Source organism: Grus americana, chromosome 2 (genome assembly GCF_028858705.1).
Source record: "Grus americana isolate bGruAme1 chromosome 2, bGruAme1.mat, whole genome shotgun sequence".
NCBI lineage: Eukaryota > Metazoa > Chordata > Aves > Gruiformes > Gruidae > Grus > Grus americana.
This window is the reverse complement of record NC_072853.1, coordinates 169,055,737-169,074,684: the sequence shown is the minus strand read 5'-3', so window position 1 is coordinate 169,074,684 and position 18,948 is coordinate 169,055,737. Positions and strand designations below refer to the sequence as shown.

Below are 18,948 nucleotides of genomic sequence, written 5' to 3'. Positions count from 1 at the left end.
GCGGGAAATAAAGGTTTACAGACGGGCTGTGCCAGCGGTGACTCCGACCCGGCGCCGGCTGGGTGCCGGGGGCCGTGCCACGGGGGGCGATGCCGTGGACAGGGGTGTGATGCTGGGGTGCGTGGGCAGGCGGCAGCAGCGGTGCCGGGGTGGTGCCGCTTGACAGCCTGGCTCAGCCCTGCAGCCGCCGGGACCGTGGCCGGGGCCCCCCCATTCCCTCCCCATCCCATATCCCCCCCCCTCCCTGTTTCCCGCTGCCCCCCATCTGCCGCGTGCGTGGGGCCGGAGCGGGGCCGGGTGCCCCCGCTGCAGAGGGGCTGCCGAGCGCGGCCCACCCCGTGCCCACCCTCGCCGTTCCCGGCTGCCGCGGTGCCGGCAGTGCCACCCCGGGGAAGGCGAAGCGCCGGGCCGTGGTTATCAAAACTAAACCTTTACTGGGGAGGCGGCGCTGCCTGCAGCGGGACGGGGGGAGCAGCCGCGGGGGCCCCCCTGCCCCGGCGCGCTCACGGGGACGGGCCCGGCTGCCGGCGCTCCTGCATGGAGAAGGACTGGCTGCGGATGCGGAAGGCCACCTCCTGCGTGCGGAAGGTGAGGCCGAAGATGTCCTCGTGGTAGCGGTTCTTGTCCTGCGGGAGCAGGCGTCAGGGCGGCGTGCTGGGCGCGTCGCCGGCGTCGCCGCGCGTCTCTCCCCGGCCCTTACCCGCAGCTCGCTGATGAAGTCGCCCGCCTGCCCCAGCGTCATGCCGGCCTGCTGCACCAGGATGTGCTGCACCGTCTGCAGCACCTCGGTGGCCATCGTCACGTCCCCGCACACGTACATGTGCCCGGCGCTCTGGCACAGCACCCGGTGCACCTCCGCGGCCAGCTGCGTCCGCAGCACGTCCTGCACGTAGGTCTGGGGACACCGCGACCGGGCGGCCGCTGACACCCCGCACCTGCCCCCCCCGTCCCCCGTCCCCCCCCCTCCTCTCCATCCCCGTCCCCACCCTGCCCGTCCCCGTCCCGGTTGCACCTTGGGGGTCCCCGGCTCGCGGGAGAAGGCGGTGAGGACCTGGCTTAGGGCCCCCCCCTCCTGCGCCTCCTGCATCTCCCCCCGGTAGATGTGGTCCAGCGCGGAGGCGCGGCAGCCGAACACCAGCACCATGCTGCCCAGGGGGCCGCCTGCGGGGGGGCGGCGGACAGGATGTGTCCCCGTGTCCCCACCTCCCTGCGGGTCCCCACGCCCCCCCCCCCCGTGCACCGTGTCGTCCCTGCATCCCCTGCATCCCCCCCCGTGTCCCCTGCATCCCCCCCCCCGTGTCCCCGTGCTCCCAGCCCCCCCATCCCAGCACCCCCGCACCCCCCGCATCCCCCCGGCCCCGTGTGCCCGTTCCCAGCGCCACGTCCCCGCTCCCAGCCCCGTGTTCCCGTGCCCTCCCCAGCCCCCCCGAGCCCCCCCGACCTCCGGCCCGCAGGTGGTGCAGCCGGTGCTGCCAGAAGCTGCGGAAGGGCGCGACGCCGGTGCCGGGTCCCACCAGGATACAGGGGGCCTCGGGGGTGGGCGGCAGCCGGAACGACGGGGCCCTGCGGGCGGCGGGGGGGGTCACCGGGGGGGGGTCAATGGGCGGGGGGGCATCGAGGGGGGGTCACCGGGGGGGGGGATCAATGGGCGGGGGGGGGCACCGGGGGGGGTCACGGGGGGGGTGGATGGGCGGGGGGGTCAGAGGGGGAGGGGGTCACCGGGAGGGGTCACCGGGGGTCACCGGGGGGGGGGGGCGGGTACCCCGGGACAGCGCCTGGCGCGGGGGGGGGCGCAGGGCATGCCGGGAAGTGCAGGCGCGGGGCATGCCGGGAAGTGTAGTCCCGGGGAGGGGGGTGCTGGGAAACGGCGGTCGGGTCGCGCACTGAGGCATGCTGGGAAATGCAGTGCGGTGGGCGGGGCGATGGGGCACGCTGGGAAGTGCGATCACTGGGGGTGGCGCTCCGCGGCAGAGCATGCTGGGAAATGTAGTCCCGATAGCGCGGGGCATGCTGGGAGATGTATTCCTGGAGCTGGGCATGCCGGGAAGTGTAGTCCTGGGGGGGGGGGGGGCCGTGGCGGGGCCATGGGGCGGGGGCCGTGCCTTACCCCCGGATGAAGGCCGGCACCGTGTCCCCGGGCTGCAGCCGCGCCAGCCAGGTGGAGCAGACGCCGTAGTGCAGGGGGCCCTGCCCATCTGCGGGGACCCGGGAAATGGAGGGGCTGCGGCGGGCAGCACCCACCCCCGCGGGCAGGGCTGGGGCCAGGGACCCTGGGACGGTGCATGGGGGACAGAGGGGTGGCTGGTGCTGGGGGGCAGGGGGGGCGCGTCCCTGGGGTCCATCACGTCCAACAGCAGCACCCGGACACTGTGTGACGGGGCTGGGCACGGGGGACGCCGGGGGGGTGCAGGGGGACAACGGAGGGGCTCTGGGGGGGCTCAGAGGACCCTGGGGAGGGCCGGGGGGGGGGATCTGGGGACACTCGAGGCACCCTGGGGGGCTCTGGAAATCCTGGAGGGTCCCTGGGACACACTGGAGGAGCCCGGGGGGGGCTCAGGAGATGCTGGGGGGGGCTCTGGGGCCACTGGAGGGGCCCTGGGGGTCCCTGGGCCGTGCAACACGGGGTGGCTGTGAGCCGGCGCTGCCGCGGGGGTGGCAGGGCAGCCGGTATCGGTCCCCCCGGCCCCCCGGCCCGCTCACCCTGGCTGTGGTAGGTGACGACGGCCACGGTGAGGTGGATCTCCCCGGGGCTGGGGCCGGGCGCGGAGCTGACCGAGTAGTAGCGGGGCTGGAGCAGCGGCAGCTGGGTGAGCAGCAGGGAGGCCGGGAGCCGCACCGAGGGGAACTCCTCCAGCACCTCCAGCAGCGTGGGGCACCGGAACCACTTCCACTCCTCGTACAGCCGCGCGTCCTGCCAGGCACCCGCCGGCACGTGGCACCCGGCACGGAGGGGGCAGCACCCCAGGGTCCCCGCCGGGGAGGGGGGCAGCCTCCCAGTAACCCCACTAGGGAGGGGGTCAGCATCCCAGTATCCCAGTCAGGGAGGGGGGCAGCATCCCAGTATCGCAGTCAGGGAGGGCTCAGCACCCCAGCATCCCAGTAACCCCAGCCAGGGAGAGGATCAGCATCCCAGTAACCCCACTGGGGAGGGGGTCAGCATCCCAGTATCCCAGTCAGGGAGGGGGACAGCCTCCCAGTATCCCAGTAATCCCAGTCAGGGAGGGGGACAGCCTCCCAGTAACCCCACTAGGGAGGGGGTCAGCATCCCAGTATCCCAGTCAGGGAGGGGGTCAGCATCCCAGTATCCCAGTCAGGGAGGGGGACAGCCTCCCAGTATCCCAGTAACCCCAGTCAGGGAGGGGGACAGCCTCCCAGTAACCCCACTAGGGAGGGGGTCAGCATCCCAGTATCCCAGTCAGGGAGGGGGTCAGCATCCCAGTATCACAGTCAGGGAGGGGGTCAGCATCCCAGTATCCCAGTCAGGGAGGGGGACAGCCTCCCAGTATCCCAGTAACCCCAGTCAGGGAGGGGGACAGCCTCCCAGTAACCCCACTAGGGAGGGGGTCAGCATCCCAGTATCACAGTCAGGGAGGGGGTCAGCATCCCAGTATCCCAGTCAGGGAGGGGGACAGCCTCCCAGTATCCCAGTAACCCCAGTCAGGGAGGGGGACAGCCTCCCAGTAACCCCACTAGGGAGGGGGTCAGTATCCCAGTATCCCAGTCAGGGAGGGGGGCAGTATCCCAGTAACCCCAGCCAGGGAGGGGTTGGCACCCCGGGGGGGCAGGGGCCGCAGCACCCCGGCACCGTGGGGGGGGCAGCCCCCGCCCGGCCCCCAGCCCCACCTGGCTGAGCTCCTGCAGGTGCTGCCGCTGGGCCGGCTCCCGCGCCAGCGTGGCCAGGAGCCGCAGGAACCGGGGGCTCGGCGGGGTCGCCACGTCCAGGAAGAAGGTGAGCGCCTGGGCCAGGGTGCAGGGGGGCAGGCGGCCCTGCGGCACCCAGGGCTGGGCCGGGGGGCACTCGCCTGCGGGGGAGCGGGATGGCGTGGGGGGCCCTGCCCCTTCCTCCTCCCCAGCCCTGTCCCCTTCCCCTTCCTCAGCCACTTCCCCAGCCCCTTCCCCAGCTCTTCCCCCTTCCCCTTCCTCAGCCACTTCCCCAGCCCCTTCCCCAGCTCTTCCCCCTTCCCCTTCCTCAGCCACTTCCCCAGCCCCTTCCCCGCTCTTCCCCCTTCCCCTTCCTCAGCCACTTCCCCAGCCCTTTCCCTTCCCCAGCTCTCCCCCTTCCCCTTCCTCAGCCACTTCCCCAGCCTCTTCCCCTTCCTCAGCCACTTCCCCTTCCTCAGCCACTTCCCCAGCCCCTTCCCTTCCCCAGCTCTTCCCCCTTCCCCTTCCTCAGCCACTTCCCCAGCCCCTTCCCTTCCCCAGCTCTTCCCCCTTCCCCTTCCTCAGCCACTTCCTCAGCCACTTCCCCAGCTCTTCCCCCTTCCCCTTCCTCAGCCACTTCCCCAGCCCCTGCCCTTCCCCAGCTCTTCCCCCTTCCTCAGCCACTTCCTCAGCCACTTCCCCAGCTCTTCCCCCTTCCCCTTCCTCAGCCACTTCCTCAGCCACTTCCCCAGCTCTTCCCCCTTCCCCTTCCCCAGCTCTTCCCCCTTTCCCAGCCCCTTCTCCTTCCTCTTCCCCTACCCCTTCCCCAGTTCTTTCCCCTTCCCCTGTCCCCTTCCCCTTCCCCTTCCTCTGCCTCTTCTCCAGCCCCTTCCTCAGCCCCTTCCCCTTTCCCTTCATCAGCCCCTTCCTCTTCCCCAGTTCTTTCCCCTTCCCCTTCCTCTTCTTCTGCCCCTGCCCCTGCCCCTTCCCCGGCTCTTTCCCCTTCCCCTTCCTTTTCCCCGGCCCCTTGTCCCCCCCCTTGTCCCCCCCGTCCCTACCGCCGGGGTCCCCCTCCAGACTCTCCACCAGGACGGGCTGTTCGGGGGGCGGGGGGTCCTCCACGCGCCGCAGCAGCCCCCCCACCAGCTCGGGCCGGTTCGCGGGGAAGACGCCGAGGTGGTCCCCGGGCTGGTACCGCAGCTCCGCCTGCCCCGCCGAGCCCAGCCGCACCAGCAGCGTGGCCCGGCTGCGGGGGGGTCAGCGCCGGGGGTGCGGGGGGGTCCCGGGGGTGGGGGTCCCGGGGGTGCGGGGGGGGTCCCGGGGGTCCCGGGGGTGCGGGTGCGTCCCGGGGGTGGGGGTCCCGGGGGTGCGGGGGGGTCCTGGGGGTACGGGGGGGTCCTGGGGGTACGGGGGGGGTCCCGGGGGTGGGGGTCCCGGGGGTGCGGGGGGGTCCTGGGGGTACGGGGGGGGTCCCGGGGACGAGGGGTCCTGGAGATCCTGGGGGTGCGGGGTCCCAGGTGTGTGTGGGGGTGTCCCGGGGTTGGGGGTCCCGGGGGTCCCGGGGGTGCAGGGGAGGTCCCAGGTGGGTGTGGGGGGGGTCCCGGGGACGGGGGGTCCTGGAGATCCCGGGGGTGGGGGGTCCCGGGGGTGGGGGATCCCAGGTGTGTGTGTGGGGTGTCCCGGGGGTGGGGGTCCCGGGGGTCCCGGGGGTGGGGGTCCCGGGGGTACAGGGGGGGGTGTCCCGGGGATGGGGGGTCCTGGAGATCCCGGGGGTGCGGGGTCCCGGGGGTTGGGGGTCCCAGGTGGGTGTGGGGGTGTCCCGGGGTTGGGGGTCCCGGGGGTGCAGGGGAGGTCCCGGGGGTGCGGGGGGGAGTCCCGGGGGTGCGGGGGGGTCCCGGGGTTGTAGGGGGGTGCCGGGGTGAGGGGGTCCCGGGGATGGGAGAGGAGCGGGGAGGTCCCGAAGGTGGTGGAGTCCTGGGGGTCCCGGGGGCGGGGGGGTCCCGGAGTGAGGAGGTCCTGGGGATGCCGAGGGTGCGAGAGGAACAGGGGGGTTCCAGGGGTGGGGGGGTCCCGGGAAAGACCGGGGGTGGGGAGTGGGGCCTCGGGGGTGTGGGAGTCCCGGGGGTGCGGGAGGAGCGGGGAGGTTCCGGGGGGGCCCGGGGGTGGAGGAGGTTCCTGAGGTGGGGGGCCCTGGGGACGCAGGTACCGAAGGGTGGAGGGGTGCCGGGGGTGCGGGGATCCCGGGGATGTGGGGGGGTCCCGGCGGTGAGGTGTCCCGGGGGCACAGGGGGTCCCAGTGGTGGATGGTCCCGGGATGGGGGGCCCTCGGTGACACGGGGTCCTCGGGTTGGGGGCGTCCCGGGGCGGGGGGGTCTCACCTGGACTCCTGGCTCTGCAGGTTCTCCACGGAGAGCACGGTGCAGGGGAACACGCGGCGCTTGTGCAGGTGGGACAGCCCTGGGGGGGCACGGGGGGCTGGGGCATGGGGGGCTGGGGGGGACAGGGGGGCTTGGGAGGGGTCACGAGGGTCCTGGGGGGGTCACAGAGGGTTTGGGGGGTCGTGGGGGGCTGGGAGTGTCACGGGGGGGGCTGGGGAGACTCTCGGCAGGGTGCCGTGGGGATCCCGTGTTTGCACGTTGTGGGTGTCCCAGGGGGTCCGGGGGGTGTCCCCAGAGCTGTGGGGCGCAGGGGGGATGCTCGGGGGGGGTCATGGGGCAGATGCTGGTCACAGGTGGGGGACCCTGGGGGTCCAGGGGCTCCCCAGGGCTGGGGGCTCCCGCAGGGGCTGGGGGTGCTGGGTGCAGCCAGGGGGGTTTGGGGGGGTCTGGGGGGGCGGCGGTACCGGCCAGGGTCTCTGTGGCCTGGGGCTGCGCGACCAGCCGGTGCTTCTGGCGCTTCCAGCCCTGGGGGGGGGCGAAGAGCTCCTCGGCCCCCCCCGCCCCGTCCCCCACGCAGAAGGTCTCGCAGGCGGCCTGGGGACACAGGCAGGGGGCCGGTGGGTGCTGGGGGGGGCGGCGGGTGCCCCCCCACCCCCCCCACCCCGGGCACCCCCCTGACCTGGAAGACGAGGCGTGCCCAGGTGCGGAAGGACTCCTCCTGGGCGCAGAGCTCGTCGCCCTCGCCCATGGGCAGCACCCGCTCCCCCCCCAGCTCCTCCAGCCGCGTGTCCACCGCCCGGGCGAAGGCGCAGAAGTGGGGGTACGCCCGCGAGCCCAGCCCGAACACCGCAAACCTGCCACCACGGGGAGGGGGGGAACACACGACTGAGCGCCGGGACCCCAGAGCCCCCCACCCTCCAGTCAGAGCCCGCACCGCGGGTGGGGGGCACCCAGGGGTGAGGTGGGGGGGGCACCCAGGGATGAGGGATGCTCAGGGCTGGTGGTGGGGGCACCGGGGCTGTGGGTCAGAGTGGGGGCCGTGAGCGGGGGGGGTGGTCGGGGCTGTTACAAGTGGGGTTCAGGGCCGGGGATCCCCAGGGGCAGCTCCCACCCCCTCCCGCAAACGGGGCGGGAGCTGCCGGTGCCACGGCCGGTGCGGCCCCCCCAGACGGGACACCCTGAACCCCATCCCAACGCCGTGCACGGACCAGGCAGAGGACCCCATCCCTGTCCCCATCCCCGCAGCCGCGCCGGCGTTACCGCAGGGCACCGAGCGTGCCGGCGCTGTCGGTGTTGCTCAGCTGCCGCCGCTTCTTCTTCCAGGAGGCGACGAGCTGATCCGACTGTGAGACGCTGTTGAACCGCAGCTTGTAGCTCCTGCGCGGGACAGCAGGGTGAGGGCAGGGCGCGGGGCAGGGCGCAGGCAGGGTGAGGGCAGGGTGGACCCCCCCCATCCACACTCTCCTCCCCCCCCAGGTTGCTCACTTGGGTGGTTCAGCTTGTGCCGTGCTGGTGTACGGCGAAGTCATCTCCATCAGCGCCTTGGAGAAGCTCTTTGGGGGGGGGGGACACACACCACGTCACCACCTTGTCCCCATCCCCTCTTCTTCATCCCCCCCCCACCATCATCCTCCGGTGCAGCCCCTCACCTCCGCACACTCGGGGGGGTCCCCGTTGCCGAAGGTGCTGGTGACCACCAGCACCAGGGTCTCGTGCTCCAGGGACACCACGTCGTACTCATCCATGCACAGCACCTACGAGGGGTTGGGACGTGGGCGGGGGGCTGCAACGGGCGCATCCCCCCCGCTCGACCCCCCCCTCCCACGGGGCCTTCGGCCCCGTGGGAGTTGGGGGTCGAGCGGGGGGGATGCGCCCATTGCACCCCACACTGCTGCTTCCCGCCCCCCCCCCATGCCCACCTTGGGGTCGAACGCGCGTCGGAAGAGCTGGCAGAGGTTCCAGGCGTAGGTCCGGGATTTGCCGGTCTCGGTGGCGTAGAGGATGGTGGCCTTCACCCGGCGTGCCATCATATGTCCCATCAGCTTGGCCGAAATCTTCACCGCGCTGAGGGGGGGACGACACACACACACACATGAACTCGGGGACCTCCACGAGCAGGGATACCCCCCTCTCCCCCCCCAAAAAAAAAGGTGAGCACCTACTTGGCCACCTCCTTGAAGGTCTTTCTCCTGGTGACGGTGGTGCCTTTGGAGACGTAGACCTTCCAGGCGTCGGGCTGTGGGGCGGGTGGGGGGGTCAGATGTGGGGCTGGGAGGGGGGGGGGCGGGCTGTGAGGCGGTAGGGTGGTGGGGCCAGCCCCACCTGGTAGCGGAAAGTGGGGCAGAGCTGGTAGTTGACCATCTCTTGGTGGAAGACGGGGGTGAGGCTGCCCGAAATGGGGGGCACGATCCAGACCCAGTCGGCCGGGCACCCCCCCCGCGTCCGCAGCTCGTTCTCCATGTGCTTCACGAAGGACTCGGTGGCCGCGTGGTGGTCCACGATCGTCACCTTGGCCACCTGCGGGGAACGGCGAGCTGGGAACCGGCGGCGTGGCGGTGCCGGGGTCCCCGCGGCGTGCCGGTGCCGGTGCCGTCCCCCCCGCCCCGGCTGCGCCGTCCCACCTGGTAGCTGTGCAGCACGGCGATGTTCATCTCCACCGCCGCCTTGTCCTTCCAGAGGGACGAGGTGGTCCGGGTGTCCAGCCCCATGCGCAGGGCCACCTCCTGCCGGCAGCGGGGGGGGGGGGGTCAGCCCGGGTCCCCCCGGGTCCGGTGCCGGTGGGGGGCGCGGGGCGGGCGCGGGGCTCACCGGCAGCAGGTTGTAGCGCTGGCTGTCGCAGAGGTTCCTGGTGCCGATCTCGCTGCTCATGTACCAGCCGTTGAAGGGGGCCGCCGGGAACTCCAGCCCCCCGATCTCCAGCAGCATGTTGGAGACGGCCGGCAGCGCGTACCACCGCAGCCCCAGCTCCTCGAACCACTCCAGCCTGCGCGGGGGGGGACGTGGGCTCCAGCCGGGACCCGTGTCGCCGGGGGGTCCCCGACCTCGACCCCAGCCCCGCTCCCGTCCCCTCCCCAGGGGTGGGCGCGTGGGACCCCAGCCCCACGGCCAGGAGGGGCGTCCCTTTGGGGTCCGGGTCCCCCGGCGTGGCGGGGGGGCGGGCAGGGGGAGGGGGGGGGGCACGGCCCCACTCACGTGGGGTGCTGGAGGGGCACCTCGAGGACCAGCTCCGGCGGGAGGGGGAAGAGCTCGGGGGGCTCCTCGGGGCCCTGCAGCAGCAGCGGCAGCACGTCGAAGCGGCCGTCGCCGGGGGTCCAGCCGTGCTGGACGCAGAGCTGGGGGGCGGCAGCGTCAGGGCGGGGGCGGCACCGGGGGGGGGGTGTATGGGCTGGGGGCACGGAGGGGTGCGGGGGGTCGCCCCACCTCGGTGATGTCGACGTTGGCCGGGTCCCCCCACACGGAGCCGTCGGGCTGCCGGTACCCGGCGTAGCGGATCAGCTGCGTGTTCCAGATGCGGAAATCGCCCCGGCCCGGCGTCCGCGGGGGGAAGATGGTGATGGCCGACCTGGGGCGCCGGGGCGGGATGTCAGCGACACCCCGACGGCTGCGAGGGGCCGGGGGTCCTGACCCGGGGGGGGGGGTCCTGCCCCAGGGAGGGTCCGGCTGGGCCGGGCTCTCACCGAATGTTGCCGCGGTTGGTGGCGTACTGGATGTGGGTGCAGAGGAAGCTGAACATCTCCCCCACGTTGGCGCAGTCCCGGGCGTCAAACACCTATGGGGAAGGGTCACGGGGGGGGCGGGACGGGGGGGCGTCCCACCGCCCCATGGAGCACCCGCCCCGGGGGCCGCCCTCCCTGGCTGTGGGGCAGGCGTGGGGCGGGGGTCCCCACCATCGCCGTGAGGCGCCCCCCCCCCTCACCTGGAGCTTGTTCCACTGGATGCGGCCCACGCAGCGCGCGGCGTTACGCCAGGCCTGCTTGGCCCCGAAGACGAGCTCGGGCTCCAGCAGCTGGTAGGTGCCGGTGGCCCCGATGGCGGCTTCCACCTCCCGCAGCCGCTGGGTGTGCGCCGGCGAGTTCTCCCTGCCGACACCCCGCGCCTCAGACACCCCAGGCCCCCCCAGACCCCCCCCGCGCCGCTGCAGGGTGGGGGGGTGCGGGGTGCCCGGGGAGGGGCGAGAGATGGGGGTGTGGGGTGCCCTGGGGCACGGCTGGGGCTATGGGGCACTTTGGGGGAGGGATGGGGATATGGGGTGTCTGGGGCAGGGATGGGGGTGCGGGGTGCTTTGGGGCAGGGATGGAGCTGTGGGTGCCCCAGGACGGGGATGGGGCTGTGGGTGCTCTGGGGCGGGGATGTGGGTGCTCTGGGGTGGGGATGGGGATGTGGGTGCTCTGGGGCGGGGATGTGGGTGCCCTGGGGTGGGGATGGGGATGTGGGTGCTCTGGGGTGGGGATGGGGATGTGGGTGCTCTGGGGCGGGGATGTGGGTGCCCTGGGGTGGGGATGGGGATGTGGGTGCTCTGGGGCGGGGATGTGGGTGCCCTGGGGTGGGGATGGGGATGTGGGTGCTCTGGGGCGGGGATGTGGGTGCCCTGGGGTGGGGATGGGGATGTGGGTGCTCTGGAGCGGGGATGTGGGTGCCCTGGGGTGGGGATGGGGATGTGGGTGCCCAGGGCAGGGATGGGGCTGTGGGTGCCCGGGGCGGGTGCCCCCCGCTCACCGCCGCAGGGACAGGTAGTACTGGGTGATGAAGTCCCGGGCCAGGCCCAGCAGCTCCTCGGGGGGACGGGCACCCTCGGGGGTCGGGGCCGGCAGCGGCCGCGGCAGCACCAGCGAGCCCAGGCAGCGCTGCCCCGAGCAGGGCAGCTCCTGGGCAGGGGGGTCACCGCGGGGCCAGGACCCCGCACCCCTGCACCCTCCCTCCACACATCCCCCCATCCCGTGCCGGCTAGCCCTAAGCCCCCCCGTCCCTGCCCCCCCGTCCCTGCACCCCCCATCCTGTGCCCCTCCTCCATGCACCCCATCTCTGCACCCCCCATCCTGCACCCCCCCATCCTGTACCCCATTTCTGCACCCCCAGCCCTGTACGCCCCAGCCCTGCACCCCCATTCCCAAATCCCCATGCGCCCCCCCAACCCCACACCCCATCCCCGTGCCCCCCACCTGCAGGGCCTGGGCGCAGAGCGTGTCGTAGCCGATGCTCCCCGTCTCCCAGTTCTTCAGCCGGGCGAAGCGGGGGGGCTCCGCCGGGCGGGTGGGTGCCGAGCTGGGGGGGGGACGCACAGCCCTGAGCCCTGCCCGGGCACGGGCACGGGGGGGGCCCTCGGCAGCCCCAGCCCGCCCCACGCGTGGGGGACACCCCCCCCACACTCACTCCGGCAGCTCCGACACCGGGACCCTCGCGGCCTCGGGTACCTCGGGGTGCAGGGACCTGCCTGTGGGGACTGCGACCCCCGGGAGCGGGAGGGGGCTGGCAGGGGTGGGGGGGGCACTGGGGGGTCCTGGGGGCACTGGGGCGTGCTGGGATCAGTGGGTGTGGGGGGGGCTGGGGCCATGGGGGTGACGGGGGTCCTCCCCTGCCCCCCGGCGCTGCTGTGGTGGCCCCGGGCCCGGGGGGGGCTGGGGGGGGGCTGGGGCCACGGGGCGTTCCTGGGCCTCGTGCGCGAGTGTGAACAATGGCCGTGAGTCAGAGCGGGCTCCCGGCCACCGAGGGGGTGACTCGACCTCCGGCCCCAGCACGGCCCCTCCGGGCTGCGGTGTCCCCACGCGTCCCGGCACCGCTCTGCTTCCCACCCCGCTCCACCCCACGCGCCCCCTCCCCGTACGTCCCCAGACATCCCCATACGTCCCACCCACCCCGGTAGGTCCCGGTGCGTCCCACAGGCTGCCGGGGGGCGGGGGGCACCGCAGTGGGGCGCCGGGGCACGCCGTGGGGCAGGGGATGCCAGTGCGGTGCCATGGGGCACCATGGGCTAGCAAGCACAGGGCTCCGGGGCCAATGGGCTCCCACGGCCGCACCATGTCCTGCCCCAGTGAGCCACGCACGCCGCCCCGGTGGGGAGACCTCTGCTGTGGAGACACATCTCCGGTGGGCTCCGGCCATGTGGCAACGTCCCCACGAGCCATGGCGGGGCCAGGCAGGAGGGGGCCAAGCGAGGGGTCCCCGTCGAGGCACAGTGGCCGGCAGCCCCGGTGTGCTGCGGCACGGTGGGTACCGGTGCCCCGTTTGCCCCATCCGCCCCGTCCACCCCATCCGCCCCGTCTGCCCCGTGCACCCACCTGCCCCGCTCGGTGCCGGTGCTCTCCTCGGGCGCGGCGCTGAGCTGGCGGGAGCAGAGGCCGAGGCCGCAGGAGCGGGCAGCACCGGGCAGCACAGCCGGCAGGTTGCCCATCGTGCCGCCACTGAGCCGCCGGTGCCGGGAGCGGCCGCTTCCTCCAGCCGCAGCGGGGAAGTGGTGACCTCGGCCGCGCACGCCTCCGCCCCACGCACAATGGGCGCCCACCACCGCGATGACGCCTGCCGGGACGTGGCCTGGGCCGCACCGGGGACCCTGGCGAGGGGCTTCGGCCCCGCTCAGCCATCCCTGCGCCCCGGCACGGGGCCGGGGGCACGCGGTTGTGGCAGTGCCGAGGGGCAGAACGCGCAGGACCCCCAGCACAACCACGGGACCCCAGCACGGCCACAGGACCCCCGGCACAGCCACAGACCGCCAGCATGGCCGTGGGACCCCCCCCGAATGGCCACGGGACCCCTGGCACAGCCACAGGACCCCTCAAGTGGCCACAGGACCCTCCCGCCTCCCCCAGCCGCTGCCCCACAGAAGGGTTCGCTCCCCCCAGTCCCCCAGTGCACCGGAGCGGGGGGGGGGCGGGGGGGGGCAGAGCCGTGGGTTGGGGTCTGCCACGCCCTGCCCCCGCTGGGCGCGGGTCCCCTGGGGGTCCTGTGCTTGCACAAGGAGGTTGGGTGCCCCGTGGGGGTCCCAGTGCCCCCCCTGCCCTCTCCCGGCCCCCCACGTGTGGGCAGTGGGGCGGATGTCTGGCGCGAGCCCCCGGTTTCCCCAGCCCCCCCATGCGGGACCGCCGCTCCCCACCCAGTTCCTGCCATTGCTGTGCCAGGCCGCTCCACGGGGACCCCCGGGCCGGGCACCCTGGGCGGGGGGGGGCTGCGCCCCAGGACCCTCCTTGGGTGGGGGCACCTGGGGAGATGGGGCGGGATGGGGGGGTCACCCGAGCTGTCGGCAGGGCTGGGGAGGTCCCACGGTGACCCCCAGAGTGGGTGGGGGTCCCGGGGGAGGTGGCGACGGGATCCCGGGTGCGGGGGGGTGCAGGCGGTGGCAGGGACGCTCTGGGGTGCGGGGGGGGGGAGCGGGGCCGGTCTGGGGGCGCCCGGTCCTGCCCCGGGCTGGGGGTGACGGTGGGTGCGGGTCCCCCGGGGCCCCGGCTGGGGGGCGGCGGTGGCCGGCGGGGGGGGGGGGGCGGCCCGTGGCCCCCGCAGCCGACGGGAAACCGCGCCCGGCCCCGGCTGCCGGCGGTTCCTTCCTGCGCGGGGGGAAGCGGGGCCGGGGCGGGCGGGGATCCGGGGGGGGGGGGGGGGAGCACCGCGGGGGGGGGGGGGCAGAGCAGCGGGGGGGCAGAGCAGGGACCCCCGGGGGGGCACGGGCGGGGGACGGGCTGGCGGGGGGGGGGGAAGCGGCTCCAGCCCCAGGCCCCCCCCAGCGCGGGGTCCCGGTCACCTCTCCCCGGGTGGGGTCCCAGGTCGCCTCCGCTCCCCGGGGTTCTCCCGACCCCCCCCGCCGACCCTGTGCCCCCCCAGCCCCCCCGCTGCCCCCATGCCCACCGGGGGCGGGTCAGGCCTGTCCGTCACTGCAGAGCGCCCATCCGATTGGCTGCCCTTCGGGGGGGGCGGGGACTCGGCCCTGGGGCAGGCGGGGGGGCTGAGGGGCGCTCAGGGCTCGTCCTGCCCCACGGCTCGGCCCCTGCCCCACAGCCTGCTCCTGCCCCACAGCCTGCAGCCCCCCCCTGCCCCACAGCCTGCCCCCTGCCCCATGGCTCGGCCTCTGCCTGTCCCCGCAGCCCGCCCGTGCCCTGCCCCTTCCCACGCGTGTCCCCCGCAGGGCAACTGCCCAGGGCGCGGCCCGGCACGGCTCGGCACGGCACGGCCTGGCCCGGCTCGGCCCGGCTCGGGTCGGCACGGCACGGCACGGCTCGGCTCGGCTCGGCTCGGCTCGGCTCGGCACTGCACGGCTCGACTCGGCTGATCCCGGCCCGGCTGATCCCGCCTGGGCTGGTCCCGGCTCGGCTCGGCTCGGCCCGGCTGATTCCGGCCCGGCTGATCCCGGCCCGGCTGGTCCCGGCCCGGCTGGTCCCGGCTGAGCCGATCGGGTCCCGGCGGTCGCAGCCCCGCAGCGGGTCCGGGCCGGGTCCGGCGCCGGTTTCAGCACCTGGGACAGAGCCCGGCGGGGCGGCCGGACTGGGACTAAACTGGGACGGGACTGGGACTGGGACTGGACTGGGGCTGGGACTGGACTGGGACTGGGACTGGATTGGTACTTGGGCTGGGACCAGCACTGGGACCAGCATCATGATAGGGATTGGACTGGGACTGGTAACAGGACTGGGACTGGGACTGGGACTGGGGCTGGGACTGGGACTGGGATGGGACTGGCACCAGCACCGGCACCAGCGTGGGCATCATGATTGGACTGGGACTGGGACTGGACTGGAACTGGGACTGGATTGGTACTTGGACTGGGACCAGCATCATGATAGGGCTTGGACTGGGACTGGTAACAGGACTGGGCCTGGGCCTGGGACTGAGACTGGGACTAGGATAGGGACTGAGATCGGGGTGGAGACTGGACTGGATCTGGGACTGGGACCAACACGGTGCCCAGCATCATGATTGGGACCTCAATTAGACTGGGACTTGACTGGGACTGGGAATGGGAGTGGGACTTGGACTGGACTGGGACTAGGACAGGGACTGGAGTTGATACTGGGCTGGGACTGGGACTGAGACTGGGACTGGACTGGGACTGGGACCAGCATGATGATTGGGATCAGGACTGGACTGAGACTGGGACTGGGACCAGCATCGGGACCAGCATCATGATTGGGACAGGGATTGGACTGAGACTGGGAATGGGACTGGACTGCGATTGGGACTGGAACTGGGACTTGACTGGATAGGCACCACACTGGGACTGGACTAGGACTGGGAATGGGAGTGTGACTTGCACTGGACTGGGATTAGGATGGGGATTGGGACTGGGACTAGGACAGGGACTGAACTGGAACTGGGTCTGGGACCAGTACCAGGATGAGCATCATGATTTGGCCAGGGATTGGACTGGACTGGGACTAGGACTGGGCTGCAATTGGGACTGTGACCAGGACTTGACTGGATAGGGGCTGGGACTGGGACCAGAACTGGGACCAGCACCGGAAACAGCATCATGATTGGGACTGGGACTGGACTGGGACCGGGACTGAGACTGGACTGGGGCTGATACTGGGCTGGGACTGGCACCTGGGCTGGACTGAGACTGGGACCACGACGAGGGTTCGGACTGGGATTGGTTCTGGGACCGAGACTGGAACTGAACTTGGGCTGGGACTGGGACCAGCATCGTGATTGGGACTGGGATTGGACTGAGACTGGAACTGGTACCAGGACTGGACTGGGACTAGGACAGGAACTGGGATGGAGACTGGACTGGAACTGGACTGGGACCAGGACTGGGACGAGCATCATGATTGAGCTAGGGATTGGACTGGGACTGGAACCGGGACTGGGACTGGGATGGATACAGGGAGCTGGACTTGGACTGGGACCAGCAGCAGGACCAGCAGCATGACTGGGATAGGAATTGGACAGAGACTGGGACTGGGACCAGGACTTGGAGTGGACTGGACTAGGAGTGGGACTGGACTTGGACTGGGACCATCATCATGATTGGGACTGGGACTGGACTTGGACTGGGACCGGACAGGACTGGGACTGGGACTGGACTGGTACTGAACCAGGACTGGGACTGGACTGGGGCTGGGATTAGGACTGGACTAGGATTGGACTGGGACTGGGAATGAGAGTGGAACTAGACTGGAACTGGGACTGCGCTTGGGACCAGGTCTGGGACTGCAACTATTACAAGGACTGGGACTAGTATAGGGACTGGGACTGGACTGGGATTGGGACTGGACTGGGACTGGACTGGATCTGGGACCTGGGCTGGAGTGAGAGTGGGACTGGGACTTGAACCGGGATTTGGACTGGGACTGGGACATCGACTGGGACTGAACTGGCCCTGCAACTGGAACTGGGACTGGGACTGGACTGGATCTGGGACTGGGACCAGCATGGGGGCCAGCATCATAATTAGGACCCTGATTAGACTGAGACTGAAAATGGAACTGGAACTGTACTGGCACTGGGACTGGGACCCAGCACCAGGATTGGGACCAGGACTAGGACCAGCACTGAGACCAGCACTGGGACTGGGACTGGACTGGGACCAGCACTGGGACTGGGACCAGGACTGGGACTGGGACCCAGCACTGGGATTGGGATCAGCACTGGGACCAGCACCCAAACCCAGCACCGGGACCAGGACTGGGACCAGCACCAGCACCGGGGCCCAGCACTGGGCCATACTGGGACTGGGTGGGCCTGGGGTGGGGGTGGGAGGGTCCCCAGCAGGGAGCACCCACACGGGGTGAGCACGGACCCCCAGGCCCCAGGGTGACCCTGACCCCGCGTGACCCCGCTGAGGAGCAGGAGAGGGGCGCGCCGAGGCCGGCTGCTCCCTGGGACCCCCGGGCAGCCCCCCGGGGCCAGCGGGGCCCGACCCGAAGGGTGGGCGTGTGACCCCACACCGAGGGAGGGGGCCCGGCACGGCCGGGGGGGCTGGGCTGCGCTGGCAGGGGTGGCTGCTCCGGGGGGGACACAGGAGAGTCCCCTCGCCAGGGACCGGCTGGGGACCTGTGTGGGGCTCTGCCCGCTCCCGGAGGCTGGCACCGGCACCGCCTGGCCCCGCTGTCCTGGTGTCCTGCTGTCCCGGTGTCCCGGTGCCCTGGTGTCCCCGAATCCTGCTGTCCTGCTGTCCTGGTGTCCCCGAATCCTGCTGTCCTGCTGTCCTGCTGTCCTGGTGTCCCGGTGCCCTGGTGCTCTGGCATCCCGGTGTCCTGGTGTCCTGCCGTCCCAGTGTCCCGGTGTCCCGGTGCCCTGGTGTCCTCGAATCCTGGTGTCCTGGTGTCCCGCCATCCCGGTGTCCTGGTGTCCCCGCCGCGTACCGCTGTCCTGGTGTCCCGGTGCCCTGGTGCCCTGGTGTTCCCGAATCCTGGTGTCCCGGTGTCCCAGTGTCACCGCTGTGTCCTGGCATCCCGCTGTCCTGGTGCCCCAGTGTCCCCGCTGCATCCCGGTGTCCTGGTGTCCCGGTGTCCCGCTGTCCCCGTGTCCCACCTGCCTGGGTTTGTGGCCTTGCAGTGGGAAGGGCAGCAGGCAGCAGCAGGCAGCAGCAGGCAGCAGCAGGCAGCAGCAGGCAGCAGCGGGCAGTGAGGGTGGGCGGGGGGTGATGGGGCACGGGGACATGGGCAGGGGCTGCCGGTGAGGGCGCAGGTGGGGGGGGCCGGGGGGTGCAGGCTTTGGGGTGCTGAGCACGGGGGGGGGTGCACATCGGGCAGGACAGGCAGGGCAGGCAGCGCAGGTCGGTGGGTGCTGGGGGGGTGGAGCGGGGCAGGGGGGGCCGGGGGGGGACAGGGGGTGCTGAGGGGCACCCCGGGACGGTGGGGGCCGGCGGGGTCACCTGCAAGGGGGGGGTACCGGGGGGGGGGCCCGGGGGTACCGGGGTGATGGGGGGTCTGGGGGTGCCGTGCAGGTAGCGGCCGTGCCGGCGGGGGGGCGGGGGGGGAGTACGCGTGTGGCGGGGAGCTGGGATGGGGGGGCCGGGCGTGGCGGGACCCCCCCCGTTACCTCCCCGTGACCCCCACCGGTGCCTCCCCCCGGTACCCCCCCGGTACCCCCCCCGTACCCCCTCCGTGCCCCCCCCATGCCTCCCCCCTCGGTACCCCCCGGTACCCCCCCCCCGTGCCCCCCCTCGGTACCCCCCCCCGGTGCCCCCCCCCCCCCCGCTCCCCGCGGCCATTGGCTGCGGCCGCGCTCGCCCCGCCCCGCGGGCCCGGCTGTCAACACGCAGCGCCCGCCGCCGCCCGCCGGGCTGAGCCGAGCCGAGCCGAGCCGGGCCGAGCCCAGCCGAGCCGAGCCTAGCCGAGCCGAGCCTAGCCGAGCCGAGCCTAGCCGAGCCGGGCGGGACGGGGCGGGGGTTCCACCCCCCCGGCCGCTCCGTGACTAAATAAGGCCGATGCTGCGTCCGCCGCGGCGCGCACCGAGCGGGTAGAGCCGGGGGGGGGGGGGGGGGGGGGGGCGCACCGGCCCCAGCCCCAGCCCCGCACCGGGCAGGCGGGGGGGGGGCACGGCCCGGGTCCGGGCCCGGCGGGCACCGGGCGGGGGAGGGCCCAGCTTTAACCCTTGCGCGCCCGCCCCGCATCCCGCCGCCCCCGGGGCTGAGAGCCGGGGCTGAGCCGGGCCCGGGGCCGAGCCGAGCAGAGCCGAGCCGAGCCGCCCCCCCCCCCCCCCACCTCCCGCCCCCAGCCGGAGCCGCCCCGCCGGCGCCGTCCTTGGCTCAAGGGCAGCGGGACCCCCCGCAGCGCGGGGC

The 18,948-nt window shown here is 73.0% G+C and overlaps 1 protein-coding gene across 3 annotated transcripts; it reads right to left on the bottom strand.

Annotated features, from left to right (window-relative positions):
• Positions 1–414: 414 nt before the first annotated feature.
• NOS3 (nitric oxide synthase 3) lies at positions 415–12,680 on the bottom strand. Of its 3 annotated transcripts, none has more exons than XM_054817834.1 (26): positions 12,515–12,680; positions 11,399–11,501; positions 10,956–11,104; positions 10,156–10,318; positions 9,917–10,008; positions 9,660–9,801; positions 9,432–9,571; positions 9,048–9,222; positions 8,861–8,962; positions 8,562–8,756; positions 8,402–8,475; positions 8,159–8,303; positions 7,889–7,993; positions 7,725–7,792; positions 7,500–7,616; positions 6,919–7,093; positions 6,704–6,833; positions 6,240–6,318; positions 4,920–5,107; positions 3,844–4,022; positions 2,701–2,911; positions 2,108–2,195; positions 1,442–1,563; positions 1,013–1,161; positions 701–895; positions 415–626 (listed from the first exon to the last, which is right to left on the bottom strand). In XM_054817834.1, the coding sequence occupies exons 1-26, from the start codon at positions 12,625–12,627 to the stop codon at positions 504–506; spliced, it is 3,522 nt and encodes a 1,173-aa protein (XP_054673809.1). In that variant the 5' UTR covers positions 12,628–12,680; the 3' UTR covers positions 415–503. The 3 variants fall into 3 exon arrangements, with proteins under 3 accessions (XP_054673809.1, XP_054673810.1, XP_054673811.1); XM_054817835.1 differs by having other exon boundaries at positions 9,432–9,505; XM_054817836.1 differs by lacking the exons at positions 415–626; positions 2,108–2,195 and having other exon boundaries at positions 758–895.
• Between the last annotated feature and the right edge of the window lie 6,268 nt (positions 12,681–18,948).